The 26,269-nt window shown below is 41.9% G+C and overlaps 1 protein-coding gene across 1 annotated transcript in view; it reads right to left on the bottom strand.

Annotated features, from left to right (window-relative positions):
- The window catches only part of DNER (delta/notch like EGF repeat containing), a gene marked incomplete at both ends in the record, with an annotated part of 338,936 nt that overhangs the window by 62,669 nt on the left and 249,998 nt on the right, over positions 1-26,269 (bottom strand). The window contains one exon of the mRNA XM_079710119.1: positions 10,671-10,895. Coding sequence (XP_079566245.1) covers positions 10,671-10,895 — 225 coding nt within the window. The remainder of the gene's footprint in view (positions 1-10,670; positions 10,896-26,269) is intronic.

Genomic DNA, 26,269 nt, shown 5'->3' with positions numbered 1-26,269 from the left:
AATGCTTATAACACCATGGCTAAAGCACCAGGATTCAAGATTAAGTGTAACAACAAGATAGTATTTTCAACTTGATTTTAAAGATTATTGCGGTATGTGTGTTTAGTTATAAACAGTAAGTAAATTTTTTTTTTTTTTTTTTTTGCGGTACGCAGGCCTCTCACTGCTGTGGCCTCTCCTGTTGCGGAGCACAGGCTCCGGACGCGCAGGCTCAGTGGCCATGGCTCACGGGCCCAGCCGCTCCAGCCTGCATCGGCAGGTGGACTCTCAACCACTGCGCCACCAGGGAAGCCCTATAAACAGTAAGTAAATTATTTTAATGGCATAACCTTATAACCTCATTGATTCTCTAGGATGTTTATAAACACATGTAAAAATGACTTGGCTTGTAGTTGAGATGAGGAGATCTGGAAAAGGAAAAGTAGGCATAAAGCCCTCACATTCTAGAGGTTTTTAGTATGAAACAAACACACCAAGACGGACACAGGGCCCAGCACAGGCAACAGATGGGTGGCAGCGCAAAATCAAAGAGTAGGGTTCTAATAGGCACCTTGGAAAGAAAATAAAACCTAGATGACTATTTTCACACAAGTATGTATGTTAACAAAGAGGAATTTTAAAAGGTTAAAGTACAGGGAAGTTTTTAAAATGTTTTATTCCTTTTAATTTATTTCACAAACTGTGGTTAAATTTGATTTTAACTTGCCACTCACCCAGTGATCACAACATATTCTTTTGCGCCGTTTGGCCTCACGAGGGCGTGTGTCTATGTTCATCACACTAGACCGGTGGTCCACACAGCGTGGTCCCCAGACCAGCAGCATCTGCATCACCTGGGAACTTGTTAGAAATGCAAGTTCGCAGGCCACACCCAAAACCTATTGAATCAGAGACTCTGCAGGTGGAGTCCAGAGCTCTGAGATTTCATAAGCCCTCTGCCTGATTCTGATCAGCACACTCAAGTTTGAGAATACCTGAGTTATAGAATAGCAATGCACACAACATCTCCCACCAACTTCTGATTCTCAAAAAATGCAAGGAAATGGTAAGAGTTACGTATGGCAAGGGCTAGATATGGCACGGTAATGCTTGGTAATAGCTATGGCCTCCCCTCAGCATATCAATAAACCAACCATAAAACACAGTCAGAACGTGCACCAGTCACAGGCATAGAAATAAACCAAGAGTGAAACGTGCAGTCAAATAACCTGCCAGCCACAGACACGGAGACTAAACAAAATTACACTCCTCTTGGGATTTGCTTCAGGGAAGAAAGTGATGCAAAGAAATCCCAAACCAACAGCAGATGCCAAATTTGAAAAGGAAGGCCAAAATGAGGGAAGGTAATAAGGGTATAGAGGTGGCAAGCATTTATAATTTCTCACTGTGTGACTGGGAGTCACATATACCTGTTCAGAGGAGGAGAGATAAGTCTAAATTCAGATTAGTGAGCACAATTTTTCCCCACATCCTCTTATGCAGCTTCCTTGACCCACAGGAACAACATTTTAGCTGAAAAGAACACTATCAGAAAATGGCAGACAGAACTCATAGAAACAGAGTAGAATGATGGTTGCCAGAGGCTGGGGGTGGGGAAAACGGGGAGATGCTGGTCAAAGGTACAAACTTCCAGTTATAAGATGAATACACTCTGAGGACCTAAGGTACAGCATGGTGATTATAGTTAATTATACACTGTATTATATATCTCAAAGTTGCTAAGCATGTAGACCTTAAATGTTCTCACCACAAAAAAGAAACAGTAATTAGGAAGGTGTTAACTAACACTCTGGAGGTGATCATTCTGCAATATACACATGTATCAAATCAACATTCTGTACACCTTAAACTTAAACAAGTCATGTGTCAATTAAATTGCAGTAAAACTGAAAACAATTTTTAATTTAAAAATTTTTAGAAAATGGCAACCTACAAAGATTTTTATGAACCAAAAATTGGGAAACATGATCTGACAAAGTTGTGCTGTTTCTAGTGATAAAATGCAGTCTCATGGAGACATAGTTTGGTACCAAGGTGTTTGTGTGATGGAAAACAAAACTTGTGATTGGCATTTTTCCAGAAAATTCTGCTGCATGGACTCTGCAATGCAGACGTAGATGTTTTTCCCCAGGTATATTTACTTTCACCCTCATATCACTGGGGACATTCAAAGAGACAATGCAACAGTGCAACCTTCTAACTCTCTATTATTAGTCATTGCCATTCTCAGGTAAACATGCTGAATCCTAAAGATGGTTAAACACTATGGAAATGCGTCATAGTCATTCAAGAGTATTTTTAGAAGCACATACCTCCCACTTGGCCACCATCCCCAAGGGCTGTAAACTCATAAGGGCCAAGCTGACTCTTAGAGTTAGGACTTTAGCTAAAGAACTTCATGGAGAAAATTAACCACCAGAACTGTACCTCGAGACAACCAGATTACAAAGATTTCAAAATGTAAATAAATTGGAGTCAGAACTCAATAATTTTAGTAAATCCTCAATTCTATTCCTATTGCCTCTACTGAATGAATATTAAGGATGCCTAATAATAATAAGGCATTTATTCATTTAGGAGGTCATAAAGCAGTGGAAAATCAAAGTTCTGGACATCAGAGCTATCTCAGGCAGAGAACTAAAAAACAAAAGTCAGATATGAAGAGGAAAGATTATTACACTTGCCTATTCAACGATTGTTTTTATAGCTAGCAAATTCAATTTTATTTTTTAAAACTCTTTATCTACCACCTGCATATCCTTTGGAACCCAGACTGTGTGTTCTGAACCTTGGCATGTTTCTAGACTGCCTCCCCTTCAGAAATACATAAATATTTGAAACCATTACTATAAAAAGAATAAAGTCAAGAGGCAAAACAGTCCCAAGACAGTGTTACTTTTAAAAATTATTTGAGATTATCTGCACCTCTGTTCCTCTTTGAAGCAAACATAAATTTTGTGATTCTTTTTCTAGTGGGAAATTTGATATTTTCAAACATATAAAAGCTCTGTGGAAGAGCAGTTTCTTTAATTAGGTGCATCCAGCAGACATCAGGTCAAGTGAAATCATAAGTCTCAGTTACAGGTAGCCCTCAGCATCAACTGTGAAGCCGCTGAATCTGCAGTGAAACAAAACCAGAAGTGGCTCACCTACCTACGAGCAGTTCGATTTCTTTGGAAGTCAACGTCGTGCTGCTCTGTGCTGGGAAGTCAGAAACTATTGCTCAAAAGTCACTCGGACCACGATCAAGGCCACTCCTCAAGCATGGCTTTGAAGTGTCCCCTAGGAGCCCTGAAATTCGGTCCTACTCAATTCTAAGCCCAAAGCCCTTTCCCTCACACCTGGTATGAGAGGCAAGGCATGCCAAATTTCAATTCTCAATTTCCAAATTCCCAGCCATTCTCAGCAAGCCAAAAAATGTTAGCAATCGGATCATAATAACTTCCAACCACAACGCAAGAGTCAATGGCTCAGTGACAAAACAGTTTTAAACAAGTTCCCATCTGACTTCCATGGCCGTGAGCTTGATAAGAATTTCCTGAAATTATGTGTTGGCAGTGCTTCAAACAGAGCCATCCTCAGAAATGCACTGGTTAGTGATGTAAGCTGTTATCAGCTGCCACTTCTGACTTCCATTCCAGGTAAGAAGATGTAAAGTGATTTCTGCCGTCCTCGCAGACCATGCCAATTCCTACTGCCAGGAGGTAAATCTCCTACCTTTTCAACAAGAGTTCAGCCAAGAATGCATTCGGAAAGATTTGAACTTGAAGTGCTGCTGTGGGGGCAGAAATCCCTCCCTAATTAAAGGCCAGTTCATTAACACTTTCATCCATATGGATTAGGCATTTACAGCAGGTTAAATAGACTGTGGATCGATTTTTAATGTCAAGAATCTCATCAAAATTCCTTATGCAGCACCAGCAAGTGCCCTTCACTCATTACCACTGTCCTTCCCGCCCTCGTATTAATCCCTCAGGTCACCAGCCTAAATCAGAAGGCAAATATCACAAAGACTCCCTGAACACGCCCCAAAATTAGAATCAAAACAAAATGGTGATGAAGAATGGCCGCGGGGGTAATTGTGAACACCACTAGGACAGGTCCCTTAATGTCTGGCCGTCTGGGCAAGCCTGGCTCAGTTCCTCGCCCCTAGGCAATGCCCCCCCCAACACCATCCTGCCCTCCCAGGAACTTCCATGGCTCGGCCTTCCCCAGAGACCCTCCCAGTCCCAGCGGCCTCCTCCAACCTCTTCTGCTGCTGCCTCTTGCCCCCCGCCTCAGTGCAAGAATTCCCTAACACTCTCACCAATCTTTCCCCTTTCAGTTTATACTCTCACCCCATCTATCTTCATAGTTCCCTTGACTTTCTCTAGCACCCACACACCAGGAACTCCCTCCTTACCTCCCCGGTGTCATGCTCAGGACCCAATGCCAGTCGCAAATAACAACTACTGACTGGCACATCCGCTTGGTTGGCCTGCCATTCCCAAAGGCCTTCTGCACATTTCCCTGTTTCTCTGAGTTACCCAAGTTAAAGCCTCAGCAATACCTTTGATTCTACGCTCACCTCTGGTCCCTACAGTCACGTGACAACCAAACTCAGATGATCCCACTCCTCAGACAGATTTCAGGTCCCTCCTTCCAATTCCCACTGCCATTAAATTCAAGACCTCACTTCAACTTGCCTGAGCTTTCTGACTGATCTCCTGTCTCATCATCTTTTCTTGACTGTAATATCTAATTCTATCAAAATAATCTTTCTGAAAGTCACCCAATCTTTCTTGAAATCACCCAATTCCATCAAAATAATCTTTCAAAAACACAGATCCGTTCACATACACTGCTGATGCAAAATGTTTCCAAGTCTTCATTTTCTGAACTCCGTAGCACCTAGATTCACCCCAATCTGCCCCAATCAGCATGTCCAGCCTTACTGGCCATCACTGCATCCAGTGGATCTTATCCTACAGCCAACTGGATCTCCTGTTCTCTGAACTTCCCCCCACCCCACTTAGAACTTTTGTTCCATAGCAACCTTCCCCCATGTATAAATCCAAACAACATTTCAGTTTCCAATTCACTGGAAATTCTGACTGAACTATTGTTAATATGAAAATTCAATCAGTATTTTGAACACTCAGTATTTTGAGCATTTTAATCAGTTAAGTCCTGCCAATGCTCTCAAACCAAAGGCCACCATGGACAAAACTGTAGTTGATGCAGTTGGGTTTCTTACTCATTGCAGCAAGGGGAATCTCGGGGTGTCTCAGTCAGAGGGTGTTAGATGGGGCTTATTATAGGATTTGAACTCTGGTTGGGCGATTTGGGAAGGAGTCACTCTGGATGCTGTCAGGAAGCAGGGGCAATTCTACGCTTGAGTGTTGCAATGAATCTTTTCTATGGGTGGGAGTAGGCTAGACCAAGGCTAAAGCTGTAACTGGTGAACAAGCAGCTGGCCCTCCTTTTATTTGCAATCAAAGGGGATGTTTGGTATTTTGTGGGTTGCATGGTGACCTTGTTTTTATCTGTACTTAGACAAAATTATGGAACGGTCTTGTTTGTCTCACTTTATCGTGGCCTATGAGTGACCGTGTGTCTGAGGTCGGTGTTCAGTGTGGGTGTTTACGTCTTTATGTGCAACACGAAACACCACAGCCCAGCTGTGGTCGCCAGGCCAGCTCTTAACAACTCCAAGGCCTGCTTGTAAGTGTCCAACAAGCCCGCAGATGTCAGGGGCTACTCTTCTCTTTCTCAATTCTTAGTGTCATTGTGATGTCAAGAGATTTAAACGTTTTCTTAGGTGAAGTACAGATTATGAAGAGTTGCTACTGCTGCAGCGAGGTAGACCAGATTCTATCTGGGTTCCCAATGGGGAGGGCAGTTATCGTATTTCAAAATATAACAGAGGAAGGGCATGATATAGGATTAGGATGTGGAGAAAGGAGACAATATATTCTATAAAAGCAATAATACTCAAGAATAATATGATATACAGATCGGGACCCTCCTAGAGCATGTTAAACACAAGAAGTGACTTCATCTTAGTAAACCTGGTAAGGTTTCCTAGTTAATAAAACACGAAAATTATCCACTGTACTTATCCAGGAATCTAAAGGCAATTAGGTATTCATTATCAAGCTAAATGTTTTCATACCACTGTAGGTGTACATTTTTCTTTACTGCTGTTAACTTGCTACTTAAATCCTGACCATTAATTCTTATCTTAGATTCTGTTTCCAGCAGACACTATCAGAATGCTGATATTGCTAAGTCTGAGTCTAACAGAAGGAAGCAATGCCAACTGTGTCTTTCAGGCCATCCCAACCAGAAATGCAGCCATCTGGAAGGATGTCAAAAATAGAAAAAACAGTACCTGAGATTCTTATAAATATAATTTCCTTAAAAAAAATTCATTTGGAAAAAGTCTAAACATCCTTTCTTTTATAGTCTGGATGGTCTAATTGAGTTGCCAGCCCTATGATGGAGAAGAATCAGCAGAGACACATGGACAGCAACTTGTCCCAGGTCTACTCTATGACAACTGATAAGCATCAAAAGTTATTCATGAAAAAAAAAAAAGAAAACTGTTATTTGTATTTCCATATAAAAATCCTCTAATGCCTTATACTATAAACTCCTTAAATAGTAACTTAAGGCACACTCTGTAATGGCAAGGTTCATTCAATTCAACAGACAAGGTCATAGTAATAACTCAAGTGTATCAGGCAGCGGCCAAGACGAGTGAACTCAGGCAAACCACTTCCCTTCTTACCAGAGATTCCTTCCAGGACTGGTCAGCACCCAAATGGCATCTCCAGATGCCACCACTTCTTTGAGAACATGTGAGACATCATCTTCTACTTTCAGGGGCAACAGCAGGTCCCAGGCAACTCCAGGCCCTGTGGCCCTGCTTCCCACAGTGTTTGTTGGACTCCAAGTTCTCACTTTCTCAAGTCCTTAGGAGATTTTAATTTGTAATTTTTTTAGAGTACATGTGGCCTATCACTTACCACTGTCACTGAAAGATAACATTTCAGTGGTTACTCACTGCTGACATTTTATTATCTAATACTAAAATCCCATCAGAACTCCCTAGGCCGATAAGCTAAAAATGAGGTTTGAAAATAAAGCACCTGGCAAATCTGATTTGCTGTCATCCAAATGGCATTTTGTCAGATGGGAGCTAATTATCAACCTGACGTGATTTCAATCTGATGCCATTTTATGCAACGGGGCCTGTTTGCTCTCAATACAGAGGATCAGCCTTGCCACTCTTGAGCAAGACACCCAATTTCACCTAAACTCATGAGATTCTTCTATTATGCAAACTAGTGGTAAAGCAATTACATGCTCCAAAAGATTAAGACTAGAAATTTCGCATTCAGAGAACTGTCATTTTCACCTCTTAGAATGTAAATTCTTGCCAGATGTTAAGATGCCTTTTTTATTTCACACAATGTCACCTAATGATCTGAGGAAGCAACCCCTCTAAAAGCAATTTTATCTCCCAAGTTCGATGAGAGAGCTTTGATAGAGCTTCAGGGCTCTACCCCGGGGGACTGCCTACTAAATGCAGGCATCCAGGAATGGAACACATATTTCTTCAGGCTTTTCAAGGCCCCTTAGAGGCTGGGCACTGGCTTTACCAAGCTAAATGCTCCAAATGGACATGAACGAAGGTTGAGCAGAGAACAGCAGAGGGGAAAGAGGAACTTCAACAGGAGACACGTCACCCTTTTGGCTTAAGGAAAAATGTTGGAATCTCCATGGATAGAAAGAAACAATCACGCTTACTATTCCTTGAGAGGAAATGTACTGCGTGTCTCTTGTCTAATGCTCTTATACACGACAGAAGATCATGGTCAGCAAGAGGACGTGGTCAGTAACTTGTCCCAGGTCTAGTCTGTGACCCCAACTGCAGCTGAACTCACGAGCATCTAAGACATTATTAGTGAAAGTAAACACCGAGACCCAGAAATGCCCTGTAAATTCCTACAGTGACAGTCAACGAGTGGGGATCTCATGGGTCCTTTCTCCCACCCTCAGCTACTGCTCCCTGGGTGGACAGAGAGACACTAGGCAGCATATTTTCTACTTAGGACCATGTAAGCATCTGCACACATGTTGACAGACTCTACTTGGTATTACTAAAAAGCCACATGTCTCTTTAAATAACCACATCCCATTTCAAGTTTTAAACATACACCAACTAAATATAAGGGCAAGTTTAATATGTTTAAGAACGGAAGTCAGAGGAGAAAGGGAGGAGGAACAAAGCCGCCTCCCGGTCCTGTGACATGTGATTCTTCCCTTTGGGCTCACTGAGGGAACCAGGACTCCCAGGAGACATGTGTGGAGGATGCTCTGAGGTTCTGCTCCAGATGGCGGCCAAGGGGATTATTATTACTCTGTGTGTTATGACATCCAGAGCAGGGCTTTGGGAGCGGCGTGCTCAAGAGTCATGACCTGAGGAAGACTGTTCTCCCGGGAGAAGTGCAGCTTATTTCATCTGCAAACACAAAGTGGTCTTGGGGCCCCACTTTCCCAACAGGCAAGGGCACCACACTGCCCGGGCTCCCCCTCAGCTCCCCAAGGCCATGGCACGTGCCTGTAAGGCCCATGGAAGAACACTGGTCCCCAAGGGGGCAGCAGCTCCCATCTTCACACTGCCTGACAGGGGAGGACACGTGTCCATGCAGAAAAGTGTCCTCGTGTCATGTGTAGGGTTGCAGAAACTCCTTCCCCACGAGGTTTATGCAAAACCCCCAAATGTTACTGGGATAGTTAATTTCACGTGTCAACTTGGCTAAGCCACAGGACCTGAATATTTGGTCAAACACCAGTCTAGATGTTGTAGTGAAGGTAGTTTTTAGATGAGATTAGCATTTACATCAGTAGGCTTTCATTAAATCCATTACCCGCCAGAATGTGGGTGGACCTCATCCAATTGGTTGAAGGTCTTAAGGCCAAAGACTGAGGTTTCCCGAGGAAGGAGGAATTCGGGCTCAAAACTGTAATGTAGACTCCTTGCCTGAGTGGCCAGCCTGCCGGCTTGCACTACATTTTGAAATTGCCAGTCCTCACAACTGCCTGAGTCAATTCCTTAAAATCGAGCAAGTTCTCTCCCTCCCTCTCCGTCTCTCTCTCCCTCTCTCTTTCTCTCTCTTCCTTTTCTCTGGAGAATCCTGCTAATGCAATTACCAGGCAGATTCAACAGCCCCATCCCCTCTGTATTTTAGAACAGAAAGGAAACGGCCACTTGGCAAAATATCAATCCCATGATTGTTTACAAACCCAGAGAATTAAAACGTCTACATGAAAGAGGCTTTTCAATACCCTTCAAATGCTTAGTGGCTTTTCCCACTCACCCTTTTAGGTGACTCATGAGTATGAGATGTGCCCCTTGAGAGTTCCAGACCAGGCACAGGACAGTGGAACCAGGGCACCTGGGTTGGAATCTGGACTCAGCCTGAGTGGGTGTGTGGCCACCAACACGTGGCTGAAGCAGGAATGAGGCATTTCATACCTCGGGGAGATGCGGCTCAACAATATCCACCTGGCAGAAGGGCACTAAAAGGACCCGAGACGTGAAGCACTCAGCTCAGAGCCTAGAAAGATTAAGCTCACTAAATAGTAGCTTATTGTTATACAGGAGTTACTAATAGAACACACTTCCTCCTACCCCTCAACGGGGAGAGAGACACACACAAGGATAATTAATATAATGGTTTAAAGACCAGGAAAGGGATATTGTGGCTGATCGTGGGAACTCATCGGAAGGAAAGCTGATTCAGCCCCAGAAGGGGAAGCCTGCAGGTGAGATGGGGTGACAGGGCAGCTGGCACCCAAGGTGGAGGGCAGTGACTGGGCAGAACCAGGGGTTAAGCAAACCAGGGGACTGGCCAGCCATACTGATGCGCCAGAGACGGGGGCAGCGGGGATCACTGTGCTGAGAAACATTCTAAAGAGCCAGCTCCTGCAAGGATGCAGACGCAGGAAGGGTAGAAACCAGAGGAGGGGAGGAGCTGCCCCGTGTGCGTTTTTTCAGACTAGGAGGCTGTGCGGACACAGACTTGAACCAGTAACCACTCTGACTGCTGAGAGTCAAAACTTTCACAATAAACAGTCAGCGATACCAATACAGAAGAACATTTGGAAAGTAAATGATGGAACTTTTGAACATTGACACAGGAAGTCACAGGTCCTCTAACACGGACTGTGCCCCGAGTAATAATTTTAAAAGGTGGTAAGATTCTGAATGGACTGCATTCTGCTTTGCATGCACATTAAAATGAAAAACGTTCCGTTGACCTCAGAACCCAGTAATAAAAGATATGTAATACAGTAAAAGCTCTGGAGTGACCTATAGTCAATTGTCCAAAATAATTAAGCTGTTATAAGATTAAGCCCGTTTTTAATTTTCTTCGTTTTGCTTACTTGTATTTTCTTCTTTTTCCTCAATGACTGTGAAATGCTCATGAAAAGGGGAAAGGGTGCTTTTCAAAGCCTGCCTAGGGGAAGTCTAAAAAGAAAGGGTGTCATACATGAGTGGGGTTCACTTAGACAGACAGGTAAACCCATACAGTGGGCCAACCTGTGCTCAGATGCAAAAGTTAAAAGGCTTTGAGATTGGGGAAAGAAAGGACTTCCTGTCCATGCATCGTACCCACCTGGGTCACAGAGGCATTTATAGCTGGTGCCCACGCTGCGGCATGTGCCATGGGCGCAGGGGCTGAGCGCACAGAAGTCCACGAGCTGTGTGCAGGCTGGGCCCGTGAAGCCCGCACTGCAGCTGCAGCCGAAGTGCAGCCCGTCGGCGTAGCAGGTCCCGTTGTTCTGGCAGGGCCCCGAGGCGCATGGGTCCACCTTCTCCTCGCAGGCAGGGCCCAGGTAGCCTGCGGGAAGATGCAGAAGCGGGGAGGGGTAAAAAAATTAAACCGCAATACACTTAACAACCAAGAAACTGGGGCTGCTGTTCTTAACTCTTCTCCGTTGTGAATTGATTAATGCACAACCCAACAAGGTGGGTTTACTTAGCTTTGGTAACCGGGGGTTAAACCATGAAGCCCTGTGCTTCCATTTTGGTTGAAATACCAAACACATGATTGCTTAGATGTACACATGCACAGGGACATACATATATTTATATGTGTACATGTGCATGTGTGTATGTACAGACTAGAAAGATGCCAAAAATAAATTAATGGTGATCCAGGGAGGTGGCATTGGGGTCAGTGGAGTGATTTCTCCTCTTATTTAATACACATTGCTGGGGGGAATTGATTCCTTATTCTGTTTTAATAGATAAAGATATAATCCTGAATTTAAAAACTAAAACCCATATAAAATAGTATGACAAAGTCTTTCTCCCATTTTTCTCCCTTTGTCCCTCACTCCTTTCTCTAGAAGCACCCACTGTTAGCAGTTGCTTTAATACATGCTTTTCAAAAATGTGGTTATTGTAATGAAAAACGAACTGTGGTGTGGTCATGCAATGCAATATTATCTGGCAACAAAAAGGAATTAAGTTCTGACATGTGCTCCAACATGGATGAACCTAAAAAACATATGCTAAGTGAAAGAAGCCAAATATGAAAGACCATATATTGTATAATTCCATTTATAAGGAATGTCCAGAAAAAGAAAATATATAGATATAGAGAATAGATAAGTAGATGCCTGGGGCTGCTGTAGAAAGAGAAATTGACCAAAAACGGGCATAAAGGGTTGGCTAGGGTTGACGTAATATCCTAATATTGGATTGTGAATTGTGGTGATGGCTGCACAACTCTGTATATTTACTAAAAAGCACCGAATTGTACTCTTAAAATGCATGAAATTTATGATACGTAAATGGTACCTCAATAAGGGTTTAATATTTTAAAATTTTAAATGTACTAAATTTTAAATGTACTTCTCATGCAGCTGATTTTTATTTTGTTTTGTGTATGCGTTTCAGTATTCCTCAATTTAAAAAATCATACATACTCTTACTGTATAGCACAGGGGACCATATTAAATATCTTGTAATGAACTATGATAGAAAAGGATCTGAAATATATATATAACTAAATCATTTTGCTGTACACCAGAAACTAACACAACATTGTAAATCAACTATACTTCAATTAAAATTTTTTTTAATTATACAGACATATATACATAAATCTATAGGTCTATGTGTCCAAGTAAGTGTTTAACAATATTTTGGTAAAACCTATTCTTTTAATATTTTAAGAGTTTGAAAATTAAATGAAGACTATTCAAGTTTTAGAAACAAATTTAAATAATTTTATTCATATACAGTTCTTATTCCAATATTCTACTTCGCTTTTCTTATCTAGAATTATATTAACCATCTTCACACAGAACTCTCAGCAATATTGGTAATTTTTGTTGTTCAGGACACAGTGAATATATAAAACGAACAAAAATAGTTCCCAGACTTTATCTAAAGCATCACTCATAAATTGTCATAATCAACTTCATATTTTTCTGTACAGAAATATAAAATTTTTTTAAAAATCCAATGTTATTCAACATCTTATAAACTTCTCTGTAGCTTTGACATTTTAAATATCATACTAAAAATGTACCACACAATCAGTTTTAATAACACTTGAATTCTCCAAAGAGTCCCTTTGCAGCCAAGAGCGGTATGTAACTCCATCCTTCATGAGATGTATTCCATTTCACTCTGAATGAAAAGAACATACTTAAACACATTTCACCCTGTGACAAACTGAACAACCAAGGCAAGTCCTGACCTCTCTCATCTTCTACTACCTCACCCCAAAAACAGGGCTGAAATTATTTTCTTCATAAAGTTGTTGTGGGTTCTAAAATGACATATATCAAAATTCCTAGAACAGTTCCTCGGTCCAATGCGGAATGAATGAATGAATGAAAAATGGTAATAATAAAAGCAACAGCTGACATCCACTAGGGGCTGAGATGCACCAGACGGTTCTAAGCCTTCACATGCGTTATTTCATTTAGCCCTGGGGTAACTGCATGATACAAGAACTATTAGTAGCCCCATTTTACAGATGAGATGATGATGACAGAGAAATGTGAGGTATCCTGTTCAAGTCTACTTAGATAGTGGGTGGCAGAGCTAGGATACAAGGCCCAAGCTCTTAATTCTCCACTATACTGAACAGAAGTCAATAACACCCAATTAAGAAAATGTTATGATGTGTAAACATAACCAGGACTTGTGTTTCTATTCTTTTTTTTTTTCTTAAATTTATTTATTTATTTATTTATTTTGGGCTATGTTGGGTCCTCGTTTCTGTGCAAGGGCTTTCTCTCGTTGCGGCAAGAGGGGGCCACTCTTCATCGCGGTGCACGGGCCTCTTACTGTCGCGGCCTCTCCTGTTGCGGAGCACAGGCTCCAGATGCGCAGGCTCAGTAGTTGTGGCTCATGGGCCCAGTTGCTCCGCGGCATGTGGGATCTTCCCGGACCAGGGCTTGTACCCATGTCCCCTGCATTAGCAGGCAGATTCTTAACCACTGCACCACCAGGGAAGCCCCTGTGTTTCTATTCTGCTTGGATATTGGTGAAAGAAGAAATAAGAGACTTACCAATCAAGTCAAAATAAAGGAAAAATGAATTTTAGGAAAGTAATCACTCTACATTCACGTTGATATACTCGGTTACAAATATTAATATGATCCACATAGAATACTCCAAGTTGAAAGAATGGTGGATAAAAAGGTGAGGAGATATGAAGGATCATGACTCTGGGGAGAGCCAGTATTTCAATGAGGCCAAGAGGAGATGGAAAGCAAGCATAAATGAGGGCGCTGGTCAGAGGCCAGATCATGAACATCTTACATGCCACACTAAGGAGATTGCACTTCATTCTAAGGTCACTGGACATCAACTATTTGCGTGTTTTTGATATGCTTAATTGCAAGCAACATGGAGAATGTATTAGTGGAGTTTGAGGCTGGAAGGAGGAAACCAGGTGTTTACTAGAGTAACTGAAGTGAGAGGTCATAAGGACCAATTTGTAGCAATAGGGATAAAGAATGTGAGGCAGATTGGACAATTATTTTACAAGTAACATAACATTGTTAGTTCAGGGACCAATTGGATGGTGGAAGAACTGAAGAGAGGGCAGGGCCTAGGGACACAACGTAACAGGAGTCAAAAACTCAAATGCCAGCAGGAGTCCAGCAGACCACGTTGATGAAGGAAGCGGGCCAACTGTAAGGCAGTAGGGAGTGGCAGGGACTGTGGCAAACTCGAAAATTCATGGCCTTCCAAAGGGGGTGGCCACTGCCACCCTGAAGCCAACTGCTGCCATTTGAATGTGAGGCCAGTTACCAGATCTTCTAAATTTTCAAGAAATATCTGAAATCCAGATTCTTGTTTGAACCCTTACTATTTTAAAATGTTGATAAGTCATTTCTCTGGTAAATAAAACATATCTGAGGGCTCTGTTTATGTGGTTTCTCAGTGTGACTTAATGTTAAGCACGGGTTTTGGAGCCAAAAGGAACTGGGTTCAAAAACCATCTCTGCACACTAAACTGTGGGACCATGGGCAAGTATTCAATCAACCTCATCTGTTTCATGGAGTGGAGATAGTAATGCCTACAACATATGGCTTTTATGAAGCTTAAATGTAAAAATCTATGGCAAACATTTGGTACAGTGACTGGCAAATAGTCACTGTTTAGTAAGAAGCAGCAATAATTACAGTGTGATTCCCAGGTTTTCCAGATTAGGAAACAATGCTGGTGGTGTTGTTACCAACTGCAATGGAAAATACAGGAGGAGATTCCCAGGGGAGGCTTATGGTTCCCAGGGGAGGAACAGACAGACAGACGGACAGGTGGATGGATAGACAAATGGATGGACAGATGGATGGATAAGTTTTAAGAAAGATAGGAGGAAAACCAGGAGAGGAAGGTGTCACTGAAAACAATGGAAAAGAGAACATCAAAAAGGGAGTTGTCAAAAATGTCACTGAACTCTGCCTAGAAGCCAGGTGAGCTGGCCCAAGCTAGCCTGCTAGAAGACAAGAGACTTCATGAATCAAAGCAAGCCAGCCCAGTGAGGCCACCCAAGACCAGATAGCCACCAAGCAATCTGGCCTGTGACCGGCTGAAATACAGCCCAAATTGCCAACCCACAACAATCATGAGCTAAATAAATGATTGTTGTTTTAACCACGAAGTTTTGAGGTGGTTTGTTACGCAGCAAAAGCTAACTGATACAATGTAATAGGAGACACAGCATTACATCTAAATAGTAATGTGGGCCAGAAGGAAACTTTTGTTTTACTTTGCTTTATGTAAAAGACTTGAAAGAGGAATTGATTATGTACTAGAAGAAACTTTAACTAAAGAAGGAATCAATAAATCCTTGTTGAATATCTAAAAGGTTCACTGCTGTTGAATCAGGAATCCTGCATTTTATTACTATTAAGATTTCCCTTTTCTTACCATTTCAAGAAAATAGAAAAACAAGCTGAGATGCAAATAATATTTATATTTTCAGAGAATCCTAATATACCTCAGTATATACTGAAGAGAGAAGACACCTTTGACATATTATCCAGTCTAAAAATATATAATGTAATATAAAATGCCATTCTGTTATAAAGGATGATGACAAAGCAAAAATGAATTCAAGGTGTATCTCAATACACTTTATGGAGATGCATGTGATATAGGGTGATTATGGGATAATTTTCCTAGCTCACAAGATTATTAATGACAATTAAAAAAGGGATTCACAGATTAAATGCTGAGCTAATTTTCAAAATACTATTTGTTATGGACTAAATGTTTGTGTCCCCTCAAAATTAATATGTTGAAGTCCTACCCCAAAATGTGATGGCATTAGGAGGTGGGGTCTTTGGGGGGGTAATTAGGATTAGGTGAGGGTGGAACCCCCATGATGGAATTAGTGACCTTGTAAGAAGAAGACACACCAGAGCTTCCTCTTTCTGCCACTAAGGACACAGCAAGAAGGCAGCCATCTGCAAGTGAGGAAGAGAGCCCTCACTAGAACCTGACCATGCCAGCATCCTTATCTCAGACTTCCCAGCCTCCATAACTGTGACAAATATATGTCTGTTGTTCAAGCCACCCAGTCAGTAGTATTTTGTTATGGAAGCTTGAGCTGACCAAGACACTGTTGCTTTGATCAGCAAATTCTCTATTTCCTTCTATCACCTAAGCAATTGTTACCCTCTTACTCATATAACATTGTTTTCTAAGTGACTCACATCTTCTTCAGCCACCTCTTAAATGACCTTCCTAAGAGAGAAAAGAACAAACTTTCATAACCCAAAGAATTCAGAGCCAGGAAACCAAAGCTTGAATCTTCTTACTAGTGTATGACCTTGAGCAAGGTACTTAATTATTTTGTGCTTTAATTTCCTTACCTAAAATATGGGGATGATCCCTGATGTGTAGGATCAAATAAAACTGTATGTGGAACTCAATAAATGTTGGATTCTCCTTCCTTTGAGCAGTGCTTCTGGGGAAATTCCAAGTTGCCTGTGTCCAGAGTTTGTGGTTAGGGAAACTGGAAGGAAGCTGGCCTGTCAGCCAATCTCTGGAACACAATCAAATTTCACATTTGCATGATCCTTCATGGTGGAGTCCTGAGTACATCTAAGAGCGAGTGTCCTGGAATCAGAGGTGCTCACATACCTTTCTCTAAACACACACACAGTTATTGGGCCATCCGGTGAGGCTGATGCGTGGAGGTGGGGTCCTAGAGCAAACAGCTGAGGGAGGAGAGGACGAGCAGAAGCATCCATGACAGCCTTTCTGTACAGGCTCAAAAGGACAGTCTGTTGAAACTGTTTATTAATGGCTAACACCTGTACATACCAGGCACTGTTCCAAGAGTTTCAACTATATTAACTCATTTAGTCCTGGCATCAGTTCTATGAGCTAAGTACTATCATTTCCTTTTCAGATGGAGAAACAGACACAGAGACAGATCAAGCAACTTGACCAAGGTTACACAGCTAGTAAATGGTAGCAATAGGATTTGAACCCAGGCAGTCTGACTCCCAAATCCAAGCTCCAGACCATTACTCTTTGCTGTAATACTTGATGTCTGGGCTGTAGTAAACTTAGCAAAATACCAGGATACAAAGTCAATATACAAAAAATAAATTATATTTCTACTCTCTATTAATAAGTGACCATAAATTTTTAAAAATTTAAACAGCACTTACCATATTATTCAAAAGCATAAAATACTTGGGAATAAATTTAACAATAGCTATGTAAGTCCTCTACACTGAAAACTACAAAACGCTGCTTAGAGAAATTAAAAATACCCAATAAATGAAGAGCTATACCATATTCATGAATTAGAAGGCTCAATATTATTAAGATGCAAAGTGATTCACTGCAATATCGATCAAAATCTCAGCTGGCTTTTTTTTGTACAAATTAACAAGGTGACTCTATAATTTATATCAACATGCAAGGGACGTAGAACACCCAAAACAATATAGAAAAAAAAAAAGGACAAATTTGGAGAATTTACACTAGCTGACTTCAAAACTGAGTATAAAGCTATAGTAATCAAATCATGATTACCGGGGTATCTACTGTTTGCAATTCAATAAATCAAATTCTTTTTTTTTTTTTTTTTGACAGTTTTGCTTTATTTATTTATTTATTTATGGCTGTGTTGGGTCTTCGTTTCTGTGCGAGGGCTTTCTCTAGTTGTGGCAAGCGGGGGCCACTCTTCATCGCGGTGCCCGGGCCTCTCACTGTCGCGGCCTGTCTTGTTGCGGAGCACAGGCTCCAGACGCGCAGGCTCAGTAGGTGTGGCTCACGGGCCCAGTTGCTCTGCGGCATGTGGGATCTTCCCGGACCAGGGCTCAAACCCATGTCCCCTGCATTGGCAGGCGGACTCTCAACCACTGCGCCACCAGGGAAGCCCAATAAATCAAATTCTGATTGATAAACCATATCAGCACAATCAAGTAACTAGCTCTTGTATGTCTTAGCTTCCTCATTTGTTAAGAATGGAGATTACGGAATAGCTGTATATATCAAGTAGTTATAGTTGTGCTAGTGGAGAGAAAGAGAGGAATTGTGGTGCTAATAGTAATAGTAAATGTTGACTTCTTATTATATACCAGACACTACGTGAAGCAATTGGTATCTATCTTTTATTTATCACAACCACTGAATCAACTGGGGTCCACTACTATCCACTTTTACAGAAGAAGGCTTAGAGACTTTATATTAGGGAACTAGTCCCCCAGGAATACTCAGTAAGTGGGAAAAGCAATTTAAGATCTATAGATCTATAGATCAAAGTAAGATCTATCTGAAACCACATCTGTGCTCTTAAGCCCCATGTTAGGCTTCCTTGCATAAGAGTTTGCATAAAAGCACCTGAAAAGTTGAAGGTGCTATGCTAGCATAAGAAATTAGGGCCAGAATAGAGCCATTGGTGTCCTGAATTCTTAAATTTAAGGCAGCTTTAGAAAATGGAAATTACTTAGCAATGATGAATTTTTAACTCAATGCGTTTGAAATGTCCTGAACCTGACTAGCTCTCAGTATTTCCAATATCACATGGAAGATATTTTTAAAATACAAGGATAAAACTTGAATCCTAAGGAGTAAACATATCGCATACCACCTTACTTACCACCTCCTTATAAAATCAAAAGTCATCTTTAAAATCATCCAAATATAAAAAAAATCATCTAAATATCAAATTTAGAGCCATGATGCCAACCAATGCAAGCATGACCTTCCAATGTGTTGATCAAGGCCAGATGTTGGCTAGTTTATGGTTCTTGCTACAGTGCATGTTACAGGGGCATTGATATGTAATTTTTTGAAAATTTTAAAACTAGCTTGTAAACGTGATACTGATCACAGAAAACTTGAATATTGAGTGAATGTAGTTTCAAAAATTAAACTGCAGCCCAGATAAGAAATGTTGTATATTCAACATCTAGATATATAAATATAAGTACCTTTGGAAGTGATCCCAAACTCAGATATAGTGGTATATGAATCCGATTTCTCTGTATAAAAATATGGAAGTGGATGACCCAAGGCTACGGCAAAGACTGGTACAAAATGCAGCTCTGCACTGAACTTTCAGGGTGCAGGGCAGTTCTGAGAGTGCTGGTAGAAAGATGTTTTACACCACATGGTAGAAATGGCCTTGGATCATCTATAGCTGAGATTCAGCCAGAACATATTTCATCTTTCCAAGAAACATTCTAAAAATGAACCAAGATTCTCATTCACTCTATTTTCTCCTCTGCCTCTCCCTCCATCCTCTCTCTCTCAACACATACACACAGACACACATTACAGATAAACAGCTTTAAACTCCATCTCCAATAGTAGGAACTTTTCTGCACTTTCCTGTTCCTGAATAATGTTACAAGTCTAAAAGCAATTATTTTAGATAGCCTTTGGTAAAGTTTCTCTTTTTATTAGCATAACTCTTTAAGAACTTTGGTCAGTCTTTCAATAATCTCTTAAGGTAAATATTTCTGAAAATTCCTCTTGCAGAATATGCAAACCAAATTAGTTACGGTAGCAAAGGCAAGAGGGCTGAAAAACAAAATTTAACATTCTTGGGATCAGCTATGTTCCTGGATACATTCAAACTCCAAAACATGAAGAACTCTACAGAGAACACGTGAAATACAGCTTTGTGGAATATTGTAATATAAGTAATAAAAATAATAATAGTAATGTCTCTGAGCTAAAAGATTAGTAAGTTACTGGATGCTAACGGACTAGTGTATCTGGATTTACAATCCTTCTTGAAGAATAGAACATGAAAAACTATTTGATAACGTTAACCTAAAGGTGCAGAGAGGATGCTGAAGATGGTGAGACTTCTTCTTTGGAATAGTTTATTTCAAACCATACGAACCTCACATGATGGACATCAGGAAATGTTGGAAGGAAAACACAGTAGCTCCAGAGAAAACCTCTATTTCAAACACAAGGAAGCAACTTCAGAGAGACTTGGGCTTCCCTGGTGGCGCAGTGGTTGAGAGTCTGCCTGCCGATGCAGGGGACACGGGTTTGTGCCCTGGTCCTGGAAGATCCCACATGCCGCAGAGCGGCTGGGCCCGTGAGCCATGGCCGCTGAGCCTGCGCATCCGGAGCCTGTGCTACACAACGGGAGAGGCCACAACAGTGAGAGGCCCGTGTACCGCAAAAAAAAAAAAAAAAAAGAGAGAGACTTAAAACAACCCATTGCAACAAGAAGAAAGTTTAGAAAAGGATGAAAGATTTAAGGATTAAAATGGAAAATAAAACAGAACTGCAAAAGAAATCTAAGCAATGAGGGGCTAATGAAAAACTATGATTTAGCTAGTTGACTGTTGCTTCAAATTTTGTATTTGAACCAATATTTATATGAATATGCCTGCTCAACATTTATTATGTAAAGAAAAAATCAACCCCCTTGAAATATACACGTTATGGAAATCAGATATTTAAGACCAAAAGAAAACATTTCCAGAAGATTTTAAGTTACAAGACAATAAAGTCACTCTATGTAGAAAGCTACTGAGATGTCAGAAGTTTCTGCAATATTAATAAGGGAAATATGGAATAAAGCATTCCTTCCATGAACCTGAACATTTTGTTTCATCTGCACTGCCAAAGTTACAATTATTTCTCTCCTTGCCTATTATAATAGTTTCCTGTGATGAGATTCGCTGTTCTATCTTACCCCTATGACCAATTCTCCAAATAGCAATGAGCATAATTTACTTAAAATGTAAATATTATCATGGCTTCCAATTGCTCTTAGAATAAAATTTGACCTCCCTCATGAGTGTCAAGTCCTGCGGGCTAGGACTCAGCTGACCACTCTGGCCCCTCTCTCTCGAGGAGCCAGCCCACTGGCCTCCATTCGGTTCCCCAGAAGACAAGCTACTCCCCATGCAGAGCCTTGTAACATGGCCTGGACACTGCTGCTCCTACCTGCTTCACAACTGGCTCCTTTTGGTTCTCGGCTTCAACGTTAAGACAGACAGGACTTCTCTGATCACCCCATTCTAGGTATCCCTTTCTTACTGTGTATCACAGTATCCTGCTCACTACCTTCATAGCACTTCCTTGAATTTGCAGTGACATAGTTGTGGATTTCCTATCATCTGTCTCCCAGCCCACATGACCACGGACTTCCCAGAGGAGGAGCCATGCTGGCTCCTCTCAACCTCGAGCCCCAGCACCCAACATAGCGGCCACGCTGTAAATATTTATGCAATAGACGGACAAACGAATGGATGAGTGACAGAGGACACACTCTAACAGATTTATTACACACTAGGGTAATGAGTAAAACAGGATTGATAAATATGTTTTAGGTTTGGGGAGTTACAATGAGGAAATATGAAAAAGATGATTGGTCAATTGTTGTTTTAATGACAGAGGTATAAATGAATAATCACTGAATCAAGATGAAGGTAGACAATGTAGTTCATCTAAGGGGCTTGATGAGCTACAAAGGGAAGCAAAGATAAAGAGGAGCTTTGACTGTCAAAAAACTTATTCTCTAACTGAAGAGACCAGAAGGGCACATTTAGGATGATGAAGGAACAACGTGAGGCCTTTTTTTTCTTTCTGCAAACATTTTACTGAACGATGCCAGTGTGGTGTGAGGTTGGAGGGACCGGCCCAGGCTGTCAACATGGGATCAGTGTGTGCAGCACAGGCTCTAGAGTGGCAGTGATTCCAAAGAAAGATGGCTTATTACTGGGGTGGGGCAGGCCAGGAAAACCTCATGGGAGAGTTGGGTTTTGTGCTGGGCTTCAAAGAAAAGCCCAAGATTTGGCTGGGCAGAGAAGAACGAGGAATGATATTAGAATCAAAGAAGAGGTTTTGGCTGATGTTTATGGAAAACTTAATTGGAACCACATTTGTTCTGGTTCTAAGAAAGCAGACAGTTATGTAAGATAAAGAGGATAAGGGGGAATATCTAGGAAAAGCAATTACAAAAACATCAGACGTAAAAGGCCCAAGGCAATTACATATAAAATGTGACTTTTAATTTTTAAGAAAAGCCATTTGAGAGAGTAAAAACCACTTAAAGGACTTTCTCTTTAGGAGAATAGAAAGACAAATTTAGATCTAAGACAGGAAAATGAAAAATAACTAGGAAATAGTCAGAGGAATGTTAAATCAACTTTTCCCCAGTTCAGCCTAAATAAAGAGAAGGCAGAAGAGATGAAAATTATTTAAAGTAGATGAATTATATGAGCAAAAATAATTGGCTATTAAAAATGGAAATTTAGAGGTTTAGTCAGAAGGTTCTGTGATTTCCTTTGGGCATTCATTCATCTAACCTGTACTAATTGAGACCTACCATGTACCAGGCACTGCTCAAGACCTTATATTCTGGTGAGAAAAACAAATAGAAAGATAAGTAAATATATATCATTAGCTAGTGCTACATGCTACTGAAGCAGGTAAGGGGCAGAGAATAATGGGGGTCATCTTAAATAGTGTAGTTAGGGAGACCTAAATGACCAGAGGGCATGAGCCATATTCAAGCCGGGAGGAAGGGTTCCAGCAGGAGCAAATGCCCAAGGAGCAAGTTGTGTCCAGAGGTGAATGCCGCCCCTTGCAGGACAATTCTCAAGTAATTGGTGTATTTTAAGAACAAGCCACCAGCAAAGAGTAGCAAGAAATGCTGCTGGAGAGGCAACCAGGGACGTGTGGGCCCTGGACCACATTTTTTTTTTTTTTTTGCGGTACGTGGGCCTCTCACTGTTGTGGGCTCTCCCGTTGCAGAGCACAGGCTCCGGACGTGCAGGCTCAGCGGCCATGGCTCACAGGCCCAGCCACTCCGCGGCACATGGGATCTTCCTGGACCGGGGCACGAACCCATGTCCCCATGTCCCCTGCATCGGCAGGCGGACTCTCAACCACTGTGCCACCAGGGAAGCCCTGGACCACATTTCTGATGGCAGATCACGAAGGTTTGAGAGACGGAGTGAAAACATGGGCTTTCCATTTGAGAAGGATCACTTTGGCTATTGTGTGGAGAATAGACTGCAGGAGACAAGAATGAATCAGAAAGAAAAGCCAGGAAGCTTCCAAGGAGTCCAGACATAACTGGAACCTGGAAGAACCCAAGAGGCTGGGAATCTCGGGCAAATGATGTAACCATTCTCTCTGACATGAAAAACAGGAACATTTCCCTGTAAGAGAGTCAGAGGATTGCCTTCCACACATAAGAAGGATATTGATGTATCAACTCATGGAAATTCTACGCCTGGAGAAAACTTTTTAAAAAAGAAAAACAGATAGGAACTAAGAAATGGGACATGCAAGGGAGACACAGGTCCTGAATACCTACCATATATTACCCAGCAAGTCCATAAGACAGGCATTATGTTTTACATATAATGAAACTGAGACCCAGAAGGGTTAAGTAACTTGACCAAAGCCATCTGGTAATTGACAGAAGTGAAATTCAACACAAGTGTGTCCCTCTCCAAGGACTTAACGAAATTTTAGCCTCAGTTTCTTCATCTGCTTTTTTAAAAAATAACACTAATTTTCATGAATTTTAAATGGGCCGATGTGTAGAAACGCCTAGTTTCCACTTCCACACAAAGAAAATCAACGGGGTGCTAGGCCCTGTTGCTAGGTTTGCCAATGTCGAGACCGTATCAGGCATAGGGCCATTATCCCCTTTCTTGTGGACGTCAAGGCTTCTGTTGGCTAAGAAGGCTTTACAGAAACTTTCTTGGGCTGCTCTAAGTAATTAATCCCTGAGGGAACTCTGTAACTGTGCTCTTCAAGCAAGTGGCTCTCAACTCTGGCTGCACTGAAACCACCTGGAGAGTTTTTAAAAATTCAGTGCCTGGGCTTCCCTGGTGGCGCAGTGGTTGAGAGTCCGCCTGCCGATGCAGGGGACACGGGTTCGTGCTCCGGTCCAGGAGGATCCCACATGCCGCGGAGCGGCTGGGCCCATGAACCGTGGTCGCTGGGCCTGCGCGTCCGGAGCCTGTGCTCCGCAACGGGAAAGTCACAACAGTAAGAGGTCCACGTACCGCAAAAAAACAAAAAACAAAAAAAAATTCAGTGCCTGGTTCCCACCTCTGGAGCTACTAACTTAATTGGCCTGAGGTGTGGCCTGCCGTCAGGATTTTTTAAGGAGGATCCACCTTTCCTTTACACAGTTTTTTTTCTCTGCTGGTAGCTACAGTGTTTCTTTCTATTTGGTCCTGAGGAGGGAAATGCATACACTATTACGAAGTTTCATAACTATCTTTTTCTCCCAACCAAGACAGATTTAATCTTTGCATGTGGTATGATAGCACTCTACTGCTACAGTATTTATTTACTACTTTTAACCCCCCAAATTCCATTATCATTTATTTTGACAACTGTGTACCAATTTTCCTCTTTTCTTAAACCAACATGCCTCTTTCCTCAGTCCTTATACTTCAGGTGAAATGGACCCCAAATGCCAGCTCCAAGGGTGACTTTGTGTCTAAAGCCTGGCCAGCCAAAGTATTCCATACCATGGCCGCATTGGTTCAGGGGTGGGCAGATGTCTCAATTCAAAACAATCCAAGTCAGCCTCACGGCTTTTGATTTATTGGGAGAAGACAAACTCTGCTCCAGCCATTCTGACAATGGATCCAACACAGGAAAGGAGATATAAGATTGTTGGAGAGAGAAAAACTCAGGCTTGATGATATTGAGCCCCTGGATCAAGCCATGCTTGAGTTCATCCTGCATATTTGTTACATGAGCCAACCCACTCTTTTTTTTTCACTAGCTTATTTGAATTGGATTGTTTGTTACTTTAAAATCAAGATTTTTAATGGATACAGAGATGCTCTAAAAATTATCTTGTATGGAAAACAAAAGGCTATCACCTAACCTAGCCAATCCTCCTAATAAACATATAATAATAATTAAAAAACATAAATGTATGATAAGAGTAAGGGGAATGAAAGACCCAAAGGAACAGCTGTGGTCTGAGGAAATGGGGTAGAACCAGAAAAGCTTTCCCAAGCGTATTTAGGAGTTAGATATAACTGGATTCTTTTAGAATTCTCAAAGACTGCAAATAAAACATAAGCATCGTTCGGGTGTTTTCTAATTGATCGGTATTTCTTCAACTGAGTCTCATCTCTGCACCTGGACCACAAGGTTTCTGGGTTTGTAAAAGTTAACTACAACTTGGCAAGCCCTTTAAACAAGTAGTTCTAGTTCTAGTTGTAGCAGTTTGTCCCACAGAACTAGATGAACAAATGCATAAAAAACACGTGTATGAAAAGTTCTCTGCGGCAGATAAAAAATAGCAAAAAGCAAAAAATCAAAAATGAATAAATGTCCCTTTGGCGGACTCCATCTCCTCAGTGATTCTTAGAAGCTGACGTTCCTTTCTGTCCTGGCGCCTCTTCTCTCCCCCTCCGTGTGCTTTCCTGGGGGGTCTCACACGTGCCTGTGGCTGAAATTAGGACCTATACGTAGAAACCCCCTGAACTGACCTTTCCAGCCCAGTTCTCTCCCCCATGCTCAGGTTCCTTGTTCATTGGACAATTTCACAGTTCCCTCTGACTCTTCCATGGGCTTCTTGTGCGCACGTCTTATCCTCCCCTCTCAGAGCTGCTCCCTACCCAGGAGCACCCCATACAAGAAGGGCCCTGCACCTTCTGAAGCTGGCTTGTTCTGCCTGGCCCCACTCCTCCTCCTCTCACAGCCGGTCTGTCCATGGCCCTCTGTCTCCATGGTACCACTCTAATTCATTCCACTATGCAGTTCACCTAAATTACAAGAGATTCCTAACAGGTTTCTCTGATGCTCGAACTCCTCTGGTCCCTTCTTCTCACTTCAGCCACAGTAATCCCTCCCAAATGTTAAAGTTCTGCCCTTCCCGGGCTAAGACTATTCCTGAAGTCACTCTCTGGTGACGCCTAATCACTTGATCATGGTGTTTAAAGGCCCACCTGAGCTGGCTCCTACGATGTCTCCAGCCTTTATTGTCCTTCCATCACATTCTGTGTCACAGCTCTGCAGAACTTCTTTTTGTTCCTCAGATATGCCACCCTCCGTCTCCCCTGCCTCACGCTGTTGATTTTCTCTTCCTGGGAGGATCTCTCCTCTGCCCGCAGCCCTCACTGATTCATCTCGCTGCTGCTTCTCCTCCGGGTCTTGGTTGAAACATCAGCATCCTTGGAACACGTCCTGACTTTCCTCCCAGGCCCCAGTCTCAGTGAGGCATCCCTCTTCTCAACCACCCAATCACCCCAACACAG

Source organism: Hyperoodon ampullatus (genome assembly GCF_949752795.1).
Source record: "Hyperoodon ampullatus genome assembly, chromosome: 8".
Taxonomy (NCBI): domain Eukaryota; kingdom Metazoa; phylum Chordata; class Mammalia; order Artiodactyla; family Ziphiidae; genus Hyperoodon; species Hyperoodon ampullatus.
This window is presented reverse-complemented; position numbering and strand designations above follow the sequence as displayed.